This window comes from Eulemur rufifrons, chromosome 2, assembly GCF_041146395.1.
Source record: "Eulemur rufifrons isolate Redbay chromosome 2, OSU_ERuf_1, whole genome shotgun sequence".
NCBI lineage: Eukaryota > Metazoa > Chordata > Mammalia > Primates > Lemuridae > Eulemur > Eulemur rufifrons.
Genome location: NC_090984.1, coordinates 67,948,741 through 67,972,630, shown reverse-complemented (window position 1 = coordinate 67,972,630; position 23,890 = coordinate 67,948,741). Strand labels below are relative to the sequence as shown.

General features: G+C 36.9%; 1 protein-coding gene across 1 annotated transcript in view; it reads right to left on the bottom strand.

Annotated features, from left to right (window-relative positions):
- AKAP6 (A-kinase anchoring protein 6) overlaps window positions 1-23,890 on the bottom strand; it is a 354,014-nt gene that overhangs the window by 135,321 nt on the left and 194,803 nt on the right. The window contains exon 7 of the mRNA XM_069464086.1: window positions 4,570-4,718. Coding sequence (XP_069320187.1) covers window positions 4,570-4,718 — 149 coding nt within the window. The remainder of the gene's footprint in view (window positions 1-4,569; window positions 4,719-23,890) is intronic.

Genomic DNA, 23,890 nt, shown 5'->3' with positions numbered 1-23,890 from the left:
TCTTTAGTGGTTCCATCTGTTTGCACACATTGCCTCCTCTGTGGGAAACACACTTGTCAGTTCTGACCCTAGGTCATCATCCATGACACTTCTGGAAGGCTTTCCTGATTTACATATACCTGCCATCCTTTGTGGCCCATAGCCTCCATGTCTCCAGTGTCTAGCACAGCCTGTACTTAATAGGTGCTCAATAAATATTAAATGGTGACTGATGCCAAAGTCATCTGAATCCAAATACTCCTATTTTCTATCTCCTTGTTGATCCAATCACTGGGACATCAGAGTAGTTCTGTTTTCTTCACTCCCCTCATCCCATGGGTCACTGAGGCTTACCAATTCTTTCAGGCTTTAGTCTCCAATCCACTCTCCACACTCTCCATTAATGCCCAACCTAAAAATCTCCAAAGCCCAAAGTGGTGTTTCTCAAACTTCAGCATCAGAATCACCTGGGCGGATTGTTAAACAAAGATTGCTAGTCTCCACCCTGAGACTTTCCAATTCAGTAGGCCTGGAGTGGGACCCAGAAATGACATTTCTAACAAATTCCTAAGAGATGGTGATGCTGCTGGTCCAGAGACCATAGTTCAGAGCTATGGTTCCCAATGAGTGGTGAGCATTAGAATATAATCATTATCATCCACTTCTGCCTACTGAATCAATATTTTCAGTAGAGTGGTGCAGGCAGGCATTTTTCTGCTTAAAAGCTTCATCAGGTGATCCTGATGCACTATCCTGTTTAAGAACCATGAATTCAACAATTAACTCCAGGATCTGGACTTCAGCTTCTTCCAAAGCCTTATTTTTCACACCTCCTCCAACTTTTTACTCTGCTGTCCAGTCCTATGAGAACAACAGGCAGTTTGACATTCTAGACCTTTGCTTCCTATCTCTTAGGCCCAGATCAGTTTTAGTTATTCACTCATTTATTGAGCAACTAGCATGTGCCAGGCACTGCACCAGATGCAGGGGAGAGTGCAGTGAATATGACAGATGCAGCCCTACTTCATGGAGCCCATCCTGTTTGCTCTAAGCTCCCCTAGCACTCTGTTTCCCCTTCTTTCTCACTGCACAGGTCAGCATTGGCTTACTGCCATATTCTCTCGCTAGACAATAAATTCAATGAAGGCAGGGACTGTGTTCTGTCTTTGTGGGTGCTCAATGACAGTTTTTCAGATTAAATGGAAAAGCTCTTCCTCAACCTAGCCTCCTTCAAAAATCATCTCCAGGGCCCTCTCTCTCTGCTGTGTTTCCTGACCTGCTCCAATTCCACTTGACACAATCAGAATTGAGCTCTGCTTTCAATAAGCCCTGCCCTCTTCCCTACCCAGATTTCTATTAATAACTCAGCACTTGAAATCCTTCATTCCGTGTTCTTTACAGAGATCTGGCTCCTCCTACCAAACTGTGAGCTTCTCATGTGTAGGGACAATTTCATTTTCACCTTTTTAATCTCTTTTCTTGATACAGAGCCTGACATATTAAAGGTGTTTGTTAAATTAATGAATGAGTTAGTTTTGTTCTGATTTAAATCTGCTTTGCAATGTTTTGCGCTCAAACTTCCTTGTGGTTTTAATAAAATCTTCTTAAGACTCTCCCTTTGTCCATCCTAGGAAGATACCCTAATTCAAATTTCATACAGTATGGAATATGCACAACAGGATTTAGGAGGATAAAGTTTACCAAGGGTCTGAATGAAATCTTATAAGAAAAGGCAACTTTATGAACCCAGGGTCCTGAGTTGAAGTCTTAGCTCCATCTTAAAGCTTCTATCCCAGACAAGTGAGTCACCAGCCTGTTTGCCTCTCAATTCTCTCATTTGTTCACTAAACAAAGGACCCTGTTTTTAATCTATGCTAAATTTTGGCAGTAAGTATGATGCTAGTTAATGAATTAAATAGCATCTTTGAAATTCATTAGAAAAATTTAATCAGACAAGCTCTCAATAGGAAGAGGTATCTGAAAAAGAGATGGTTACACTTTACAAAATACATAGAATGTAAATGTTCTTGACAAACTATGTCCAAAGCATCATGCCATGTACATAGTAGGCCCCCAATGAATATTTATTGGATGACAGAAACAAGGCAATTAATAAGTGCTTTCACTTAAATTGAAAAGCATTGACTTCTGCTACTGCTGATAATCACTACAAACTGTAGGTCCCTCCGGGAGCCATGGTTCCACTTTGAGATGCTGGAGACAGTGCCAGGTGTTTCCCACAGGTAAACAAACTCTCTTACTAGAGCTCATACAGTTTCACATACATTCAGGGAGATCCTCTCACCACACATATTTATGACTGCTAACGACACAATTCATAGCTGTATATAAGCTGTGATGTATCACCTTGATGCACACCTTTTCATCAAGCCAGAGAGGTTATAAATTCATTTCTAAAAGATATTTTGGTCATGTAAACTTCTCACAAATTCAAGGTCACCACTCTATGTATGAGCTGAATCTTCTGTGGAGTAGATTTATTCATTTTTCAACTACATTAGTACACATAATCATCTTAGCATGCATGTAGCCATTAGGAAAAAATCAAAATATATGAAATGTATCACCAACTTAATTTTCTTTTTAGTATATTGGATATCTGCATATGGAATGAAGACCCTTGAAAGCCCACACTAGGCCCACAATTACTTATTGAAAACAATGCTCATTCTATGTAACAAAAAGAACGGTTAATGAAGTTTATGTATCATTGTTGCAGATAATTTTACAAAGCTATGTTTTTAAGGCTTCAGAATTAAGGATTTAACTGTGGGAACAGAGAGTTTTAGGGACAGGACATCCCAGATAACCTCACCCACATGCATTTCTCAAACAATGCTTTTCTGTATGTAAACAGAAAATAGAAAGGAGTATATGGTTTTTGTCCTTAGTATTAAATAGCTGGCTTTCCTTCAGTGCGCTCTTAAATTTCTGCACAATGCACACCCTTCAGCACCCCAGGGAGCATAAACAAAGGATATCAGGCAAGTTCACCTACTCCCACTTCACAGAACAATGCTTGTTGTTAACTAAGCAATTCCCAGGGCAGATTTATGATTTGTGGAGTCCAGAGTAAGTACTCAGGTTGGGCTCTTGGAATCTGAGGTCAGAAGCACGTGGTGCCGCTCAATCCCCAGGGCTTTTAGAAAACATGAAAATGTGACCTAAAGTTTGTGCTTGCATATACACCAGAGACCATTTAGGCATTTAAAGAAATTAAAGCATATTAAGTCCTTAAAACAGCTTATTGTTCATGCTTCAAGATTTAACCTTTTCTTTCTTACTTGCTGCTGTGTTTTTCTTCTGTTGAATAAATGTCTACTGAATCAAAGAAGATGAATTGACTATATATAAAAATGTCTTACATATAAAAAATATACTGATAGAGCAACAAATTATATAGATAGATAAATCTGAAAATTTGAAAAATCCTTTCTCCTTTCTAAAACAGAATTATGACTCTGATACTTTTCCTGTATTCTTAGAACCCTGGGATTTTATAAGAAGACAGAAAGTGTAATCTGTATACTTAATTTATCCCAAAACTTTATATGAGGATTGTATGTCCAGTCAGAACTATAAGCACTTTAAAAGATAAATGCCAATAAGCACATGAAAAGGCTCCTTCCTTCTGCCCTTTCAGGGAATATTTTGGCTAGAGTTATACCCTTTAGGTTTATATAATGCTATTAACATGTAATATAACTTTGGAGAATAGTTTATCCCCCTTGTTGTCTGGTTCAAGAATAAAAGTGAAAGAGGTTACTGTTTCCATTTTTATGAGTATGATTATTATCAAGTTATTAAAACTATGAAATAATTAAATTTCATCACTACTCCTTTACTCTAATAATCACCTATTAAATATTAAAACTGATCCAGAAAAGAAAAAATACAGAGACACAATGTTTGCATAACTTTAAAGTCATTTGAAAATATCTGAATACATGACTTAACTATTCAATAGTATAGGCAGTTAGTATAATACAAATACAGCCATATGTCTCAGGCTGAATGAAATTGTTGATGGGTCACTGAAGGTGTCACTGAATACCATAGACAATTCAAGTGCTAGTCTGTTATACCAAGTGACTTTATGTGAAGCTAAGAAGCTAGCCCATGGGCTCTACACAATTATTAATTTCCTATGTTACTCAGGAAATTATGTTCTACCAAGTTTCCAGTGAGATTCAAGTGTTTAAAATTCCTTAAATAGACTTTAACATAAATTGTGAAGTTTAAAGGGGGGAAATATAAGGAAAAAATAATTTATGAAGAAGGAAGATCAATACTATAGATACAATGTAGTCACAAAACACTCATAAAATCATAAGGCTATATTCAAAAGTATAATAACAAAGTTAGGAATTTCTGGGTTAGATGACAGAGGCTGATAAAATCCACAATCTTCAATTCTGGCATGAATGGAAAAGAACATAAATGCCTAGTCTATTGAGCTTCTCCTTGTCTGTTAGCCAGGGAGGAAATGCCTACCTAACACTTACCAGTGGAAAATCATTGAAAAAGTAGATTAGTGAGAATAAAACAACAAAAAGAATAGTTCCCTACCCATTGCTTCCCACTGAATGAACTTTTGACATATCAGCAAACTCTTCTTTTCTCTTGCTGCTGCTAGTGTACTGCTCGCTGTACAGCTTGAGGGACATCTGCTCAACAGCATCTCTTTGTGCTTCCAGGTAGCATAGTTGAACCTCAGCCTGGAGAGGGAAACAAAGAGGAATTGCTGTTTTAATCCAGAAGGAATGCATTTCAAGTGAAGTGTAACAACTCAAAGAGTGGGAATTGTTTACATCATTATATCACTCCTTTTTGAGTTGGCTTTAATGGAATAAACTGGGCATATTACAAAATTATATTTTAGATCTGAATCTTATAAGTTTTTCCTTAAAATAAGACCTGAATAAATGAACATCAGAAGACTCTGTAAATATCACAAAATATCCCTGAGATCATAATACTGTATGATAAGACTTTGCATAAAAATTCTCTTAAATTCCTTAATAATATTCTTCCTCATATTGCCACATACGTAACACTTATTTTTTAAAGATCTCCCTCCAACCCATACATTTGCATGGACACATATTCTGAATGCTTTTCTAATATCTTCTCTGAGGAGAATAAAAAAGCCAAGTATTAATTCTAGTACCTCTTCATTAATAACAATAGACTTCCTTTATTACATTTTGGGGGGGTTCTTTTTATAATTGTCTTAATAATTTTAAAGTAGAGGGAATAGTGTGATTTTGTTCACATGCAATTTTGAATTGTTAAATCATTCATAGTTACTTGGGGCTCACTGTAGTAAAGGAGAGGCAGTAAGTTAACCACGCTGTTTTCTATCAAACCAAGGCCAAAAGAATGCTGAATAATATTTGGCATGGAAATGTATTGAACAGATGCTTTATTTATTGCAGCTGTTGTGATCTCTGTGGCTTTAGGTTTCCTTAGAACACCAGATGAGACAGAATGAAGTCTTCTTGGGGGCATGCTTGTCCATGGTCAAGGGAAGGGGGCAATGCTGAGTTCATGTACATCGTGGACCAAGGAACACTTATTTTTTTGTAGTGCGTGTCACTAAACCCAAGCATGTCCATTAACATTTCTGATAAATCTTAATACTGCTACTTTACAATTTTATTGCAGTCTCCTAAGAAAAATAGTTCTGGGTTAGCTGTTGGGTAGCTGCCAGAATTCTATAACATATAAGGAGAAAAGTCAAGTCAGACATGACCTTCTACTCTCAGTATCCAGAGCTGACCAAGGCCTCTAGCCTGGTCTTTAGTTTTACAGACTCAACTTGGAGAAAAAGTGAATATTATAAAGTGGCAGCTGCTTAAAAGTCCAAATTAGGACTCTGTAGAGGAAATGGGTGGCTTATGAAAAATTAGGTCTCAAATTCCTATATTGTTGCTTTTCATAAGTAGCTAGTTATGAATGCTCTAGATTGCTGAGGAATAATTTAAACTATGTTAAAATTACTAAAGTTATATAATTGAGGTTTCTGAAATCAGTTAAAAACTACAATGTATGTTTTGGTTCATGTGAACTTTTCTTGCCCAAACTATTGTCTTGAATAAGAACAGATTGAACTGGATTAAGAATTATGTCAAACACTGTAAACAAAGAATAATGTTATATGGAGTATATTCAGTTTGGGGTAGCGTGCACAAAGGAAATGCTAGATCTAGTATCATTAGCATCTTTATTAATGATGTGGAAGAGGGGGTATGCAGAATGTTAATGGCACATATAGAAGTGCACCAATTAAGAGGTTTGCAAGCATCATGGAAACTGAAAAAATAATACCTACTGAGTAAGAATATTTTTTTAAAAAAGGATAAGACAGAATATAGAGAATCGATCAGAAAATCAACAGAATACATCTTTTAAGAAAACATATAAATTCTTATGTGATAAATAAGATTACAGAGATATTAAACAACAGTCAAAGAACTTAAAAACATACTACTCCAAAATGCTACCCCCTCTCTTCCACCAAAGAGCTATAGGGCATAATGAGTATTACACCCACACTAAGTATATCACTGACCTCATTAGAATACTGCATCTGTGCCATTAGGTGTCAAGGGACATGTTTGATATCTAGAAGTTCCTGTTAGTTTTTAAACATCCTAAGTGACAAACTGAACCACTGTTTGTTCTGGGTAAATGACCTCACAAATGTGTGCCACTGGTCACAACAAAGATCATAAAGCAGTAAAGTAAATTAATGTAAGACTCATGACCACTACAGAAAATAATTGGCATTCATCCCTTTGTGATCCTTGGTCCCTTCTGGGTACAAAGGGAAACACCTCTCATATGACAGGGATACATGGAAAGGAATTCAGAGAAAAAAGCTGAGAGCAACTGGAAAGATAATTAATCACCTTACAAAATGATTGAAATGTTGTAATCTAAGACTTTTATTGCACAATATTTCAGAGGTATTTGACATAGGAAACTTCCCTGCACTAACAAGGAGATGAATTAGATGGCGCAGGTCTTTCCTATCCATCTCTATTTCTCTCTCTGCTTTCAGTGATTCATTCCTAAATGTGAGGATAAAAATAGAACCAAAGTAGTTCCTTCTGCTAAGGCTGAATGGCTTTGCCAGTCTAAATCTCTCTGCAGACTGTCTTAACTTTTTCTCATACTATATCTCAGGCCAAAGAGAGATTTTTAGGAGAAAGATTTCAAGAAAATATAGTTTTTTAAAAATAGTAACACAATCTCTGGTTAAAAGAATTTCATTAGCATCTATGATAACAGTGGATACTTTTTAAAGTGACTATATTTTACAAATGGAAACAGCTTGATTAAATAATATTAAAGGTGCATAATCAAAAGAATTTGGCAACTTATTAAAATAAAAAAAAAAAAGACTCAGTGACAGAACCACCTTTTCATTTCTAGGTCACTGAGAGACCCATAGTGCTATCAATAGGAGTAGTAGTGTAAGAAGAGCAATACAGGTGGATGGAAGAAATGAGCTGGATTTTTTGGGGGGGTCTTTTAATTTGAGGTACTGGTGGGATGCTCAGAATGAGATGTTCAGCAAGCAGGTAGAAATATTAAGATTAAAATACAAACACAGAGGCAATGGTTGACTTTAGGAGATGAAATGAGAATGCCATGGGACAGAGCCGATAATGAGAAGAGAAAAAGGATCAGTTTTCACTTACACTAGCCTAGGTCTGCATCATCCATTGGGTCACCCAGTGCAATGGATCCTCAGTCATTTTCCCTCCTCAAATTCGTTTTATGTATTGTTCACTGATTGATCTTTTTAATTCATAGCTAAGATCGCTGGTGTGTTGTTTCAGGGCTTGATTCTGGACCTCTTTTCTTTATCTATACTCTCTTCTATGGCTTTAAATGCCAACTATATAGTAATGCCTTCCAATCCTCTTATCTGAGCTCCACATTTATATATTCAACCAATCACTTGAAATTGCCACTGGGATTACTTTAGGCCTTGCTACTTAAAACAGAACTCTTCCTTTTCATCCTCACCACATCCCCTAAACCTTTCTGTATTTAGACCTTTCGTTTTAAATAAATGGCACCATCTATTGCTCAGGTCAAAAACATGAGAGTCATTCTTGATTCCTCTTTTTCATTTCTCCAGCAAGTTACTTTCTACATTGTTGACTCTTCTAAAATGTCTCTCTAGTCTGTGTCTCCAATCTATACTGCTGCCAGCCTAGTCTAAGCCTTCATTATCTCTTACCTGAAGTACAGCAATTTTCTAACATGTATCTCCCTTCACTCATTCCTACCCCTTCAATCTCTTCCTTTATAGTGGTCAGAATGATCTCTATAAAACATGAGCTGCTTTCCTACTGCATCAGACCTAAAAAACAAATTTCTCCCCATGGTCTGTAAGATTTGCTTCCTGTCTGCCTAGATCTCTTTTCCTACTAGTCTCCCTCTTAATCACCATGCCCCTGTCATCTTTGCCTACTTTCAATTATTTAAACATTCCAGTTCTTTGAATACCTCTTTCCTGCCTCAGGACCTCTGCATATACTGTTCCCTTCTCTGGAACATCCTCTTGTTAATGTCTTCTCATCCTTCAGCTCTCAGCTGGACATGTTACTTCTCAGAGAGGCCTTCCCTAACCACCCTATCAAAAGTAGATTCACTCTATTTTCAAAAGTAGATTCACTCTATTTTTCTCTATTTCTGAACCAGGTTAATTTCCTTCATAGCACATATCACAATTTAAAATCCTTGCATTTGCTGGTTTACATTTTTTCTGTCTCTATCTCCAGACTCCAAGTTCCATAAAGGATTGTGTCTATCTCCTTTGCCATTTTGCATTCCCAGCACCTTGGCAGTATCTGGAACACGGTAAGGGAGTCAGTAAATAATTGTTGAATGAATGACTCATACGTTTATGCATCCATCCATTTATTACTCAGATAGTCACTGAGACTTTATCATGTCTCAGGAACTGCACTAGGAACTGTGGGTACAAGGAAGAATAAAACAAAGGTGCTTCTCCTGAGGGAATGCCGTGTGGTAGGGGAGAGAGCCATGACAACAAATAACTACAAGTGTCCAGATAAAATTACTGTCAAGGAGGATGGAAAATAAAACAATTTATTGCTTGAAGTAGGGGGATGGACAGTAAAGGCTTGATAGCAGTGGCATTTCAGCCAGAACTGAGATAGTAAGTATGGCTTTGTCAGATGAAGAATAAGATGCTTATCTTTATAGGCAGAGTAACTCATTTGTTCAGGGGCTCAGAGTCATGAAAGGATGTGGCAAGTTCAAAGAATGGTGGCTAGAGATTTGGGGCATTTGAATGAAGAGGCTGAAGTGGAAGGGGATGGACTGTGGAGGATGTCACATTAGGGAACTTGGACACTATTTTGGGCACAACAAAGTGCCAGACGAAACTGTTTCTGTGATGGCCTTAATTTTCCTCCATTTCCATTTTCTGTCATGATAAGATAGTCATTTGATGGATTAGTCTAAATATGCTGATATATATGCTACCATTACACTGGATACCCAGTATACCAAACAGTGAGAATGCCGAAGTCTAGTAACTCGTATATCTAGAAAACCTTTAACATCATGTTATGGCCTGAATTATGTCCTTTTACTTCTAAATTCCTATATTGAAGCCCTAAGGCCCAATGTGACTATATTTGGACATAGGATCTTTAAGGAGGTAATTAAGGTTAAATGAGGTCACAAGAGTAGGGCCCTAATCCAATAGGCCTGATATCTTTATGAGAAGAGGAAGAGACACCAGAAGTATACCTGCATAAAGGAACGGCCATGTGAGGACACAGTGAGAAAGCTGCCATCTGCAACTCAAACAGACAGGTTTCACCAGAAACTAAACCCGCAGACATGCTGATCTTGGACTTCCAGCCTCCAGAACCGTGAGAAATAATTTGTTATTTAACTACGAGTCTGTGATATTTTATTATGGCAGCCTAATAAAGTTAGAAATGCTGCCTTCTCATCTAAGATTTAATACAATTGCTTTGTTACTGATCAGTCCTATCATGTTTCCCCCCTTTATTTTATATGCTTTCACTTCGAGATATTCCTCTTCAAATTTAGACTGTAAATTAATAATTTAATCAGGATACAAAACACAGTGTTCTAAAATATTTTATTGAAATTTGGCTTGGTATATGGTGATCCAAATTCAGTGTTCATCTTTGGGGCCTAAATCATTACTCAACCATATACTTCCCTCTGGTCTTATGTGTCTAAGTAATAATAGCACATGACACATTGAGGTGGTAAATTTTAGTCAATCTAATAATCATGAAGGATTTAACATACAGTTACTTTTTTATCATGTATAAATATATGCCTTATCCTTGTCCTAAAAAGCAGTAGTTTAGTTAAGAAATAATTATTTAATTATCACTACATGTCCCAGAATCCTTTGTTGGGTTAAGCATCCTGAGAATATTAAAATTAATTTTACTCTTTCTTAACCATACCATCGTACGTCTCCTTGCTCACTCGTACTGGAATTCAGAGGTCTCCACAGTATCTACTGCCTACTTGCATATCTGGGCCCATGTCCTCTGCTACATCTCCTATTTCTGTGGAAACTGTCCAGATTTCTAAAGCCAATGCCTTATACCAGGCCTCCTTTTATCCACACAAAGATGATCACCCCCCAAAATCACCTTTCTTTCCTGCATCAAGATTTTTTTTCTCTACTGTATTATTCCCATTAGCACATTAGTGTTAAAAATGTTGTTTTTTTTCTCATGGTAAAAAAAAAGAAGAAAAAGAAAAAGATCCACTGACACTAGTTAGTCCTCCAGCTATTGCTCCATTTCTCTGTTCTCCATTACAGCAAAACCAGTTTTACTTGTGTTATCTATGCTTGCTGTTTCCATTTTTTCTCCTCTTTTGTCTCGAACATACTTCAGTCAGGCTTTTGTTCACATTCCTCATGCAATGGTCAGTTCTCAGTCCTCAACCTATTCCTGCCTGTTCCAGCAAAGCTGATGGTCGCACTCTTGGAGCATTTGCTCTTGTTTGCCTGACAGCTCAGTCTCTTACTTCCCTGAGGCCTTTGCTGAAATGTCATACTGTGATTCAGGTCTTCCCTGATCTGCTACTTAAAACCGCAACTCACCCTCACTACCACCTTCCTACATATTAATACTTAGCACGTGTAGCCAAACGTGTTACTTATTCTATATTGTCCATTCTTCTCCCAGTGGATTGGAAGCTCCATGAGGGCAGGGGCTTTTGTCCATGTGTTCACTGCTATATCCCTGATACCCAGCACAGCACATGGTATGGGACATGCATTCTATATGAGTTGACTGAATAAATTTTACTGAGTTCAAACATCTGGAATGGTTTAAAATGTACAAAGAAATAGATAGTTTGAAGGCTGTAGCCTCAGCATGATTTTTAAAAATTGTTGGGTTCATACTCCCTTAGGAAGGAGACTTTTTTTTTTTTTGACAGAAAAGAAACTTAGTGAAATATATAACATGTTTACTATCCTCTAGAAAAATAAAAGAAGAAAAGAAAAGCTTCCTTAATTCAAGAGCCATTTGGGCTTTTGGAGGAGATATCAACAATGCCACAGTTTGTATTTTGAAGAGTCTGCACTAACTCAAGAAGATCACAGGGACCCTTCAATATAATGGGGGGAACCTTACTTTTTCTGGCAATAATTTTGTCATTTGGGGATATTTTCTTACTTTCACTACAGTCTTTTTTTTTTTTTTTTTTTACCTTAAATACAGTATCTCTAAGCACATGCCTTTTCTTTTTCTTCCTTATACAAATACTGTGCCTCCCCTCCTTTGTCCCAGTAGTATTCCTCTTATGCAACTGGCCCAGAACGATTCCTTCTTTTGGAAAGACCTTCAGGTCTCAAGACCCCCACAGGCTTCGCCAAGGATTTCCAGGGTTGATAAGAATCTACACTTGGAAATATCTACTCTTTTGTTTGGCAGAGTTCCCCATACTCATTCAAGGATTTAGAGTTGTCACCTTTATAGTGTTTTTTTTCTAAGATCTGGGTTATTTGTGTGTTTTTGCTTTTGTGTCATTGTTGGTGCTTCATAATTTCCTAAAATAACTCACCTTTTGGATTGAATTCAAAGTGCATTTCCTTTGTCCAGAAATGAACTCTCTATGGGCATTTATTCACATATCTATGATTAGCTACATTTTGGCTAAATACAAATAACATTTGGCATTACAACAAATGAGAATCTCATGTTGCTTTTCCAGTCCTACATGCATGACTGACTGCGTGGGTGCCAATGCTTCCTTTCTACCAGCCAGAGCAGGGAGTCATAGGACTAAAGGAGCAATGTATTTCTTTGGAGTAAAGTTGATTAAGGGTTTTCATTTATTCATTCAACAAATATATTTTGAGTGTCACTTATGTGTAAGGCATTATGCAAGATACAAATCTGAGTCAGACACAGTATCTACCCTCAGGGAATGTATAATCTAAAATCACAGAAAAATTCTACATAATAGGAGCTCAAATATTCATTCAAGGATAAATCCAATATTACATTTCAAAAATGTTGCCAAAGAAAAAATTAGTAAGTTTGTTGGAATGTTCATTTTATTATTGCACAAGAGAGTCATGAAAGTTTTAAAAAATTTAAATATTTCCCTTGTTAAAAATTAAATCTATATCAAAAATTTAACAAAGAATATCAAGCTGATTTAATATTACTCAGCAAAGACTATTGCATATACTAATCTTTGTACATTAGTAACAAAACTATGGTCATATTAGTCAAAACTATGGTCATATTAGCAGCCCCAGAAAACCTAGCCTTATGTTTTCAAGGTTTGTTTATAGATCTCATGGCTAAGGAAATCAAGAAAACTGCAAAAGATAACTGATTTAAGTCAAAAATATTATATAAATATAACTTTTAAAAGGTTATCTTTATTTCTGTTCACTTGTTTGCAAACCATTAAAAACATTCACTATAGGCCGGGCGCAGTGGCTCATGCCTGTAAATCCTAGCACTCTGGGAGGCCGAGGTGGGTGAATTGCTCGAGGTCAGGAGTTCGAGACCAGCTTGAGCAAGAGCGTAAACCCCGTCTTTACTAAAAATAGAAAGAAATGATCTGGCCAACTAAAAATATATATATAGAAAAAATTAGCCAGGCATGGGGGCACATGCCTGTAGTCCCAGCTACTCGGGAGGCTGAGGCAGTAGGATTGCTTGAGCCCAGGAGTTTGAGGTTGCTGTGAGCTAGGCTGACGCCACGGCACTCACTCTAGCCCGGGCCACAGAGCAAGACCCGTCTCAAACAAAAACAAAAACAAAAACAAAAACAAAAACAAACATTCACTATAATGTTTAGGAAATTTAATTTTAAAGCTATGTCTTTAATGATATTTGTTTAATGGTAAGCATTTAAACAAAGTGGAGAAATTAAGATTAACACTATTTTCATTATTTCTTCTGCATTTGTTTATATGTAAATAAAATGTCCTTTTCCTTCACTTTAATGACAGATGAGATGTTTATTAAAAACAACAAAAACATATCTACCTAACAAACATAAAGAACAAATATATCAAAAATTGCACTTGTGGAGAGCTTCATCAACCCCCACTCCCTCCTTTTTGCAATATACATGTCCTTAAACTCATTAAAAATTAAGCATTTTATGTCATGAACTAGGGTGGGAAGGGAGGGTGATTATACTGTGTGGACTGGAAGGAATGATTAGAATTTTCGATGCCTCTCCACTACGGTTTCCTTAACAAATATCTACACAATGGCATAGGCATCTTCTGTTTATATTCTATGGCAGCATCTTTATTCCCATCTTCTCAATTCCACTACAGCAAATCCTTATTTACTTTCTGGCAGAAACTAAAAATTAAAGATGTATAATGTGAAGATAGAATCTTAGCTTCTCTTGCCCTCCAGGACTGGCACTTCCTTCAAAAGTACAATTATGCTGGCAAATGCTGCTATTAACTCTGTGACTACAACGATATGCACTCCAGTTCCTTTGAAATTCTATAAAATTGTTGTCCTTAGATGGTGATAGAAAGGAAGGAATGAAGCAGGAACAACAAGAATTACTTTACATACTAATAATAACAATTTAGTTATCAAAACAGAACCAAACAAGTGTGCCTTTATACTGTTCTTTAAAAATTTAGCCTCCTAGGGTTCTAATAATCAGGGCCTATGGTTCAGGAATGCATGGTAGCACTCAGCTCAGTGTCTATATCCTCATTTCAAAGAGAATCATTCAAACCGACATCCATCCTGTCAAGAATCTTGACTTTGAGCTGCTAATGTAGAATAAAAATCAATATAAATTTTGATCATTTGATGAATATTTACTTCTTTCGTTAGTGTTTGGGGATTTAGAATTGAAAAGTGCTGAATCAAGTCATTTTATTTTTTTGTGTTTGTGCCAACACCAATTTACTACTCTCCAGAAAGTTCCTGAACAAGATGTCTCAGGTGGCATGCATGTTGGTTTTTCCTGTCAATCATAACAGTATGTCAGTAGGGAACCATAATCATTTCCCTTTCATACTCTTAGTGTTCCAAAAAGGAATATTTTGATTATTTCCTTGGAAAAGGTAAACTTTCTCATTTAGACACACTATTGAAAGCCTGGTGTCTATTGTTTTTGGCATTCAGCTGAGCCTAAATTGATATGATCTATTAAAAGTTAAACACTTTATTTTAGGCTCCAAGGGTCATGCACAATAAATAGAATTTACAAATAGGTTCTTCTACAAGCAAAGTTCAGTATCACTCCCAAGACAAAGAGCTTTTATAGAAGCTGCCATCTTTCTCTATGCAATTTCTGAAAAATAACAAGAAAATATCTACTGACTGCTCTAATTTGCAAAAAGACTTCACAATAAAAAAGACTTTACATTTTTATTATAAATGGAAAGAAGACATACTATAGAAAACTGACATTAAAAAAGCTTAGCAATTAAACTGTGATTCCAGTGTGAGCAGCATACCAACATTTTTATTATGATACTTTGATACATACATAACAAAAGCTTACTATTCTTATGGAGTATTTCCATGGTGATTTTAGAAATAATGGTCTTTCCCAATGTGAAAAAGATTAAATTAATTGCAAGCCCCCCCCCAAAAGTAGGGTATTCTCATTTTTAAAAAATTTCATACATGACACAGTGGCAGAAGACTCAATATTAAGGAGGCATTTTTGATGGTTCCTTATAAATTAAATAAAAATGGCAGCAGCTGCCTTTCCTAAGGATGATATAGCCCTGGACAATCACTAGATATTCTGTAGACAGATGTTTTAAATAAAATGAAATATTTAGATTGCCAGATACCTTGCTAGATATGAAGGCAATTATAGGATGACTTTGTTAAATTACATTTTTCATTTTTGTGAGGGGAAAAAAGAATTGTCCTGGAAACAGTACCAACAGGAAATGATCCTATATCTAAAACAGCTGGAGACTGTAACTAATATAAATTTACTTGAAAATAAAAATTCTGTGTGCCTCTGGAGACATGCAGTAATACGCCATAAAAACAGATGAGAATATAAAAGTATTTAAAAGGGAGAAAATACACTTTATCTAGATAATGTACTGAGATGTGGTCCACTGATAAATGAGAAATACTTAAAGATGAAGAAAAGAAAGAAAATAAGAAGAGTCATTTTAAAACTTATAATAGATATTTTATTTAAAGCTATATTTGTAGGAAATATCAAAAAAAAATTTTTCTAGGAAAAACTGTGCTTCTTAATAAATTGGTTATTAATCAATTTACTACAGTCATAATAATAATATAAAGGCATAATTATGTTTAATTGAAAATAATGGAAGCAGAAGATGCTAAGTTAAATACCTTAAATGCTGATAAGACTATCCCAGTAATTCTCAAAGTCATACGTAATAGCTTCCACACACAATAGCTCCCCACTACCTTGTACCTTGTCCATGCTCCCCCATCCATACTCTTGTTAGCTGTTGAATTAAAAAGACATCTGATACACTAATTCATATAATATATTCACAGGCATTAATATCTTAACATAGAACATCTCTAAGCTCATGAATTTCAATATTCTTCACTTAAAGACAGAAATACATTAATCTACAAGATAATTTTAGGAAAAGCTATGGGTGGAAATCTATGTGCACAGCCAGAATGGAGAGAACCTGGAAAAACACCTCCAAGTCTTGGGTGTTCACCTTCCTCATCTATGCCTAAGACTCATCCTGGTCCAACTCCTAGTGGTCTGGGTCTCAGGAGACTATGTGAAGCTGGGATTTCCTATGGGGCCTCAATTTGCACAGTTAGGGAAGATCGCAGAACCTCAGAAACTGGCGTATGCATGTCAGCTGGAGAGGAGACCCCATAGGAAGAAAGTGGGATGAGGAGAATAAAGGCAGTAGAAGAGTAAGGGGAAAATACAAGGATACATGTTGAGTGTGAAGAGTAGTTATCACAATAGTGCCCATAGAACCCAAAATGGAATATTCTTAAACAAAATGTTAAACAAAATTCTTCTGTAAGTTGGCATTGCAATAATCTTCTCAAAAGCAAAACTCTAGGACATACATTAAAACTCAAAATCATATCCAATAATTCTTCCCTCTTTTCTACAAGTTCACCAAATGTTAAAAGGAACTACTAGGGCTATTTTTTGGTAGATTTGTGACAAAGTCATACATACAAAAGTGTGTATCACTCTACAATAGTGATTTCCAAGCATTTGTATCATCTTTATGATTACATAGACTGATCATCACTGCTGCTTAGAGATTGAAAAGCTTGACTTGTTGCTTAGTTGTTCCTGAAATTTCTTACTACCTCTTTGCTATTATATCCAGAGAAGAATGAAAAAAATATTAATGATACAAATACACATTTTCTTTTCCTCATCAATGGCTTGATTCTTATCCATCAGGCATAACAACATTTTATGTAAGGGACAAGCTAACCATAATTACATGCTCCTGCTTTCTCCCCACTTTTGCTTATCTCAATTATACATTTTTATACTCCTTTATTTTAGGACTAGAGTGAATAAATGAACTGTTGTAATCTCCTAAGCCAAGAGATTAATTATAAAAGGGTTCCTAACATTGCTATGTCCAAAGTAGACAAATTTCAACAAAAATTTCTCTATTATTATTCTATTTTCCCCCTTATATGGCAAGATAATGCAATGGAAGGTATTAGATGCTATACTCAAAGTCTATTTAAAGGAAAGATCTGACCTCATCCTCAATCAGCGTATTGCAGACACATCTTTTCCTGGGTACCTGAGTCTTTGGTGCTTACTTTGTCTAGACTTGGCTGTCCATCACCCAGCCTCCTCCTAAGCTGCTCCTGCCCTTGCCCACACACTCCAGCTATACTCAGCTTCTTTCAATTTCAATTCCTTGAATGAACCTAGCTCCTTCCTACCTTGGACATGCTGTTTACTCTGCCTAGAATTTTCCTCCTCTCTTCTTCACATAGACAGTATCTTCATATCCTTTAAGTATCAGTTTAAATGTTACTTCCCTCCCTGATCATCTTATCTCCAGTAGGTATCTATCATATTCTTTTTCTCTCAGGCCTTATTTATTTTCTTCCTAATATTTACAACTTACAATTATATTTATCTGCCTGGGTAATTTTTATTTTATTTTTCTTATTTGCATGCTTGCTTGTTTTTGAACCATATCCCACTGAAATGTAAATACCACAAGGACAGGGACCACATATTTCTTGTTCATATTAATAATTATATACCCAATCTCCAGAAATTGTGTGTTGAATGCATGAATGAATGAGCTGTTGCATGAAAGCTCATGAACTATCTTGGTAGAAGCCTGAAAGAGAGGCAATGTCCTTGGAGAAAGCAGAAATTCTTGGCCAGTGCTGACAAACAACTCAGGTTGCCAATCTGAGAGGTAAAATGTGAGTGGTTTGAGTTCAAAAGACTTCCTGAGCTGTGGCAGGATAAATACCTTTAAAACGGATGCTTTTCCCAGAGTTTCCTAAGATTCTTTCAGTTTAAGAAGCGGACTGAGATTGCCTAAAATTTGCAAACAGAAAACCCCCAATAGACTATTAAGCCTCCATGTTACATATTTTAATTTAAAGTGATGATGTTTAATTTTAGCAAGTCTCTGTGAAACTTTAAACTTAGAGATAAAAGACCCCATTGAGCTAAGATGTGGAGAAAATATATCGTATTCCAGACCACAGTGGGAAAGCAGAATTCTCAAAGTCATAGTAGGGAAGAACAGTTGAACAACATATAGCAGTTACAAAAGTTCAGATCATGAAGGAACCAAAGGAAAAAGAAAATGCTTATTAAATGGTCAAACCTCCTAAACTAAGCTCTCAGAGACTCCAAAATGTACCTAATTTGGCTTTCAGTTATCAAAGGGGAGAGAGATGTAATAATTTACCTCTTTTAAGTCCCAACAATTTTTTTTCAAGTTTTATTTCTTCCATTTAGGATGGAAGTCTGAGATATTTCATATTCTTAAACAGAATCTGTTCTATGGATGACTTTCGAAACATAAACATCAATTATAATGCAATCATACCCACAGGTGTCATTGGGGCTGCTTTTATTCACATAGAATGTCTTTAGACGCAAAGATTTTTGAGTTCTTATTTCTCATTTAACAGTTTATGTTCTCTACTACATTCGAGATGGAAGAGTTATTCCTTGCTATTCTTGACGAAACAGCCTCTAGTAGCTTGTCTCATCTATCATATATGATACATTAAATGAAGCTGAGAAACTAAATAATGTTTTAATAAGTATATAAAAATCAAGAGTAAGTGTAGCCTCAGAATAAAAAAGCAAGAAGTCTCATTTCAGTATGATGTTGTAGGCTTTGCAGCTTTAGCATTTTGGTTGTTCAGGTCATTCTGCTTTTCTGCTGTAGCTTACATAATCAAAGTTGACCATGTAAGTAACACCTAGAGGTATAACTCTATCAAGATTTGGAGACAGAACCAAGAAGGAAGGATTTCTATGCCTAAAAGAAAGATATCTGGGCTGCATTTACTTTCTCATGGTTATGGGAAGTTGAACCAATCCTTCTTGTGAGGTAATATTAAAACCCTTTTGGTGACCTTCTGTTGCACGTGAAACACAAATCATAGGAGTAGCCAGTGACCCTGTACTTGAGTCATTATACCCATTAGTGGCCAGATTATTCAGCATCCAGTCTAACAGCTGTATGTTTATATTTCCCCTTAGGAGGGCCCTCAAGAGAAAAGGCCTGGGGATGAGGCTTCCTGTAGCACATCATCAGTCATATTGTTTTTTGATTTAAAAATCAAATAATAGCAACAAAGATCAAAGGTCTTTTAGTGGTTGCCAGTTTCTTCAGAACAAAATTGAATGTCTTAGCACAGTATTTAAATATCTGGCATCATAGCTGGATCCCCATTTACCTTCCCATATACCCTCCATGACTTCCTTTTCTGACAAATAGCAAAACCCACCCATACTCGTGTCAGACTAAGCTATGTCCTCCCAGGTACACCTCTGCTTCCCAGGCTTTCCTCCATTTCTGCAATTCCACATCTCCCAAATTCCACTAGGCCCAAGAACCTCCTCCATTACCTGAATTTCCTTGACACATGATCTGTCACTCTAGTATAAAACATATCTCTTTCCACCTTATAGATATTCATGACTCCTCTATCGTACTAGATTTTAAGTTCCTTAGGAATGGATATGAGCCAGATTTCTTTTGACATCACCCACGGGTTCTTGACACACAGCAGACACTCTATAAGTTCCTGCTGAATGAATGAAAAAGATAAACAGGAGTCTGATATGGTTTTTTCTAAGAAGTGCTGAAGATATCATTTTAAAAATCCTTCTAAAAGTTTTGGGCAAGGAAAGTGCAATGTGAGCCTGCGACATGTTCTTGTACCAGAAAACAAAAAAGCATTCCTTGACTAATAGGGATCTGTCAAAAGGACACAGGTCCCATCATGAACAGGCTGCCTTTTTGGCAAATGTGGGCAATATAAGCATCAAAAAGAAGAATTATGGCGGGGCGCGGTGGCTCACACCTGTAATCCTAGCACTCTGGGAGGCCGAGGCGGGTGGATCGCTCGAGGTCAGGAGTTCGAGACCAGCCTGAGCAAGAGTGAGACCCCGTCTCTACTAAAAATAGAAAGACATTATATGGACAACTAAAATATATATATACAAAAAAAAAATTAGCCGGGCATGGTGGCGCATGCCTGTAGTCCCAGCTACTCGGGAGGCTGAGGCAGTAGGATCGTTTAAGCCCAGGAGTTTGAGGTTGCTGTGAGCTAGACTGACGCCACGGCACTCACTCTAGCCCGGGCAACAGAGTGAGACTCTGTCTCAAAAAAAAAAAAAAAGAAGAATTATTGTAATTGATTGTTGTATATTGAATAAACAAAAATCAATTCATAAGTATTTATACTCAAAGAGAGAAAGGGAAAGAAGTGTCAGCATTGAAGGTAACTCCTTACCCCAAAAATTGGTAAATAAATAGAAAAGCATTTCACTTACTTTTTAAAAGAACTGAAGCTTATATGAAGTTGATAAGCGAAAGCTTTATAGACAATAAAATGCCAACTAAAATGAGGAAGAAATAATAGGATTTAAAAATCACCATTTTACAACCCCCCAAAAGATAATTGATTCCAGCAAGAATCATCAATGGATTCTAAAACTCTTAAGCAAATCTTTGATGGGGAACTAACTAAATATTCACACAATGCCCAAGCATTGTCCATAGATTACCTGCTAATTATAGGACTTTATCATCTACACAAAGAAGGTACTGTATTTGGCTGTCACCACTTCAGCATCACAAACAGTAGACAGCCTGACATAACAGGATGCCATTTGAAGTATACATGCCAAAAATATTTAACCTGAATCCAAGCAAGTCTCTGGTCCAAATTTCCAGTTTATAGGAAATAAGGGGTAAAGGAAAAAGTTAAGAGACACCATGAGGAAATAATCAGACAAACCTAGAACATGAAATATTCCACACTATGTTCACCTGGCTTCTTCAAATTGGCATTTAAAGACTGCTGGGACCTCAGTGTGAGTGGAGTTCTGAGATAGAAAGAAACGTGCCAGAATAAAAGACAACAATGAGAAACTAAGTCATTTTGTACTGGCAATCTGCTACTTCAGAGCTTGAGAGCCAGTCCTAAGAAAGAAGTATATATTTTTTAAAATGATAAACATTGTACTAATAGTCAGAATCTCCTACCCAAAATGAACCTCTCTACCATTTTATAGGACATTTTAAAAGAACTATAAAATTTTAATATTTTACATAATTATATATTTTTATTTTATTGTTTAATCCCAAATAATGTATTATATTATGGCACAAGTATTGATTTTGTCCTATTACTTGAAACAGTATGCAAATTAACAGGTTAATTGGATGTAGTAATCCCAGTTTCACTATCTATCACCTATATCAGCTCATTATTCACTGGGTACCTAGACAAGTGGTTAAATCATCATTGAAAGTAATGTTCTGCTTGATCAGGAATTACCTGATAATAGGAATATTGATTCTTTTGACAATAAATTACATTTATACTTCCATGGCTTGTGATTTCACATGTATTATCTCATTTGATAATCATAACAACCTGTGCTATGCACAGGTAGGTCAGGTTTTATTACCCCCACTGAGCAGATGGAGAAGTCAGAAATCAAATACATTATTAATAGTTTATCTAGTCACTTAGCTAATGAGAAGAAAAGCCAGGGGTTTTTGGCTCTAAGTCCAATGCTTTTTTATTAATCCTAACCATCCTAGGTATCCTCTCTAGCCAGTAGTCCTGAAACCATGATTTCCAATCTCTGGCCAGTTCCTGACTGAGGATGCCAGCACAGACGTAGACAACTAAAAGACCTGGGATATGACATCAAGTCTACTGAGTAAGGTATGCACATCAGTCACTTTCTGCAAGGCCCAATGTATCTTGTCTGTGAGTCTCTGACACAGTCAAAACTCTCTGCTCCGATTGCCTCCATAAATGACACAGATTCGGCTCCTTTGGTGGCTGTGCACCACCACTGTGGGTTCCTTGTCTGCACACTCCGATTCCCTTGCCCTGTGTTAGCTCACCACTCAACTGCCTTGTCACTCCTTCTCTTTGTATGTCCAGCGTGTGGTAAGCAATGAAGCCTCACTGCAAGGATCTTTTTCATGTCAATTTTGATTGCTGATCCCCAATGAGTAGCATTATTTATTATAATTATCATGATTTATTGATACATAGGGCTCATAGGGGGTCCTGTGGTAACTTAGAAATTTAGGGCTGGGGCTGCAGCACATGCTGAGCCCTTGACTTCTATGCATTTTGTCTTCCTACAATTCCTTCCTAGAGATACTATCCCTGTTCCCCTCTGACCTCCTTTCTGCCCATTTGCCACAGTTTCTCACTGTCTCTGCATGGCTTTCATGTATATGCCATCCTGATTCAACAATACTTGTTCAACCTTTCCCCTCCAATCTCTGGTTCCTCACTCTCCTGCTCCTCTGCCCCCACTTTGTCTATAGTTGTATTCCAGCTGGTCGTCTGCTCAAAGCAACCTGCTTTTTCTAAAGGGAACATCTGGACCCTAGATGTTTATAAACTGAGAGGGTAAGACCTTGTTTATAGTGAATTTTCTGCTCTTTATTTTTGTTTTGTTTGTTTGTTTGAGGCTGGGGCCCAAGGTCAGGACAAACACTGGGCTAAGAAAAATTTTAAAGATGGTTAAAAAAAAGTTAGGAGAAAAAATGACACTCAGTTTAATGATTAACGAAGGAGTCAGATGAGGGGAGATGGGTCTAACATTTATTGAAAGGCTATGTTTTAAACAATGTAATTTAATCCTTTCAATGTCAAATGGATCAGTACAGTACCTGGGAAATTCATGAAGCCCCTGGCACCTGTTCAGATATCTCTTTCCTTCCTAACCCATCGAGGCTTGCACATTTCAATATAGGCTTCATAGAGCAACTCAGGACTTGTGTGATAACCTGTGAGATAATCATGTAGCAGGCATCACTGGCCTTTGTTTTCCCAAATTCTACCTATCATCCACCAGGGAATATTGTTCCCACTGTTGCTGTTCTGTAGGAAATAAGTTCCCAAAATGAAATGTTATTCTCTCTGTGGTGAGCCTTGCAAGACAGAGAGGTTATGAAAAGTTAGGTGATCCTCGTGAGAAAGTAAGAGCCTGAGCAGAGACAAAGACAGTTAAGGACAAATGGTTGGAGTAAGAGAAAGAAAAGAAGAAGAAATATAGATCCAGGAGGAGTCAAAAAGCTTTTTTATATTTTGTCTAGGTTCCAGAAAAGTCATAAGATAGTAAATTAAGAAAAAAGAATGGTGAATTGAGTTGTAAAATAGTCTATCTTCCTCACCCCAGTTTAATTAGCATTTCCATATTCTCTATGAACACCTAACCTTTCCATATACCCTCAAAATTCCATGTTTTAAATATTATTCATATATCAAATATCTTCCTAAAGCAGATTCCAGGTCTATATAGGCCTCACAGACTCCTTTAAAAAGTTTGCTCTTGGAATCAAAGATGGCGGAGTGGTGGTGACAGCCTGAATCTGCGCTCCCGGGAAGGAAGGCATCGATCCGGACCTGCCACAACGCTAGAAGACCGCTCCCACACAGGAACAGCGGTGTGAATCCACGGAGAATCAGCGTGGGACAAACAGAGCGAGTGAGGTCTGAGGTGAACGAAAATTGGGAACACGGGACAGACACTAGCCAGCGGAGCGCGGGTCGGATACACCCGCCCCCAGCCGGGGCGGGTGCAGCCTCTCGGGAAAGCGGCTTGCCCTCCTCATTGACCGCCGCTCCCA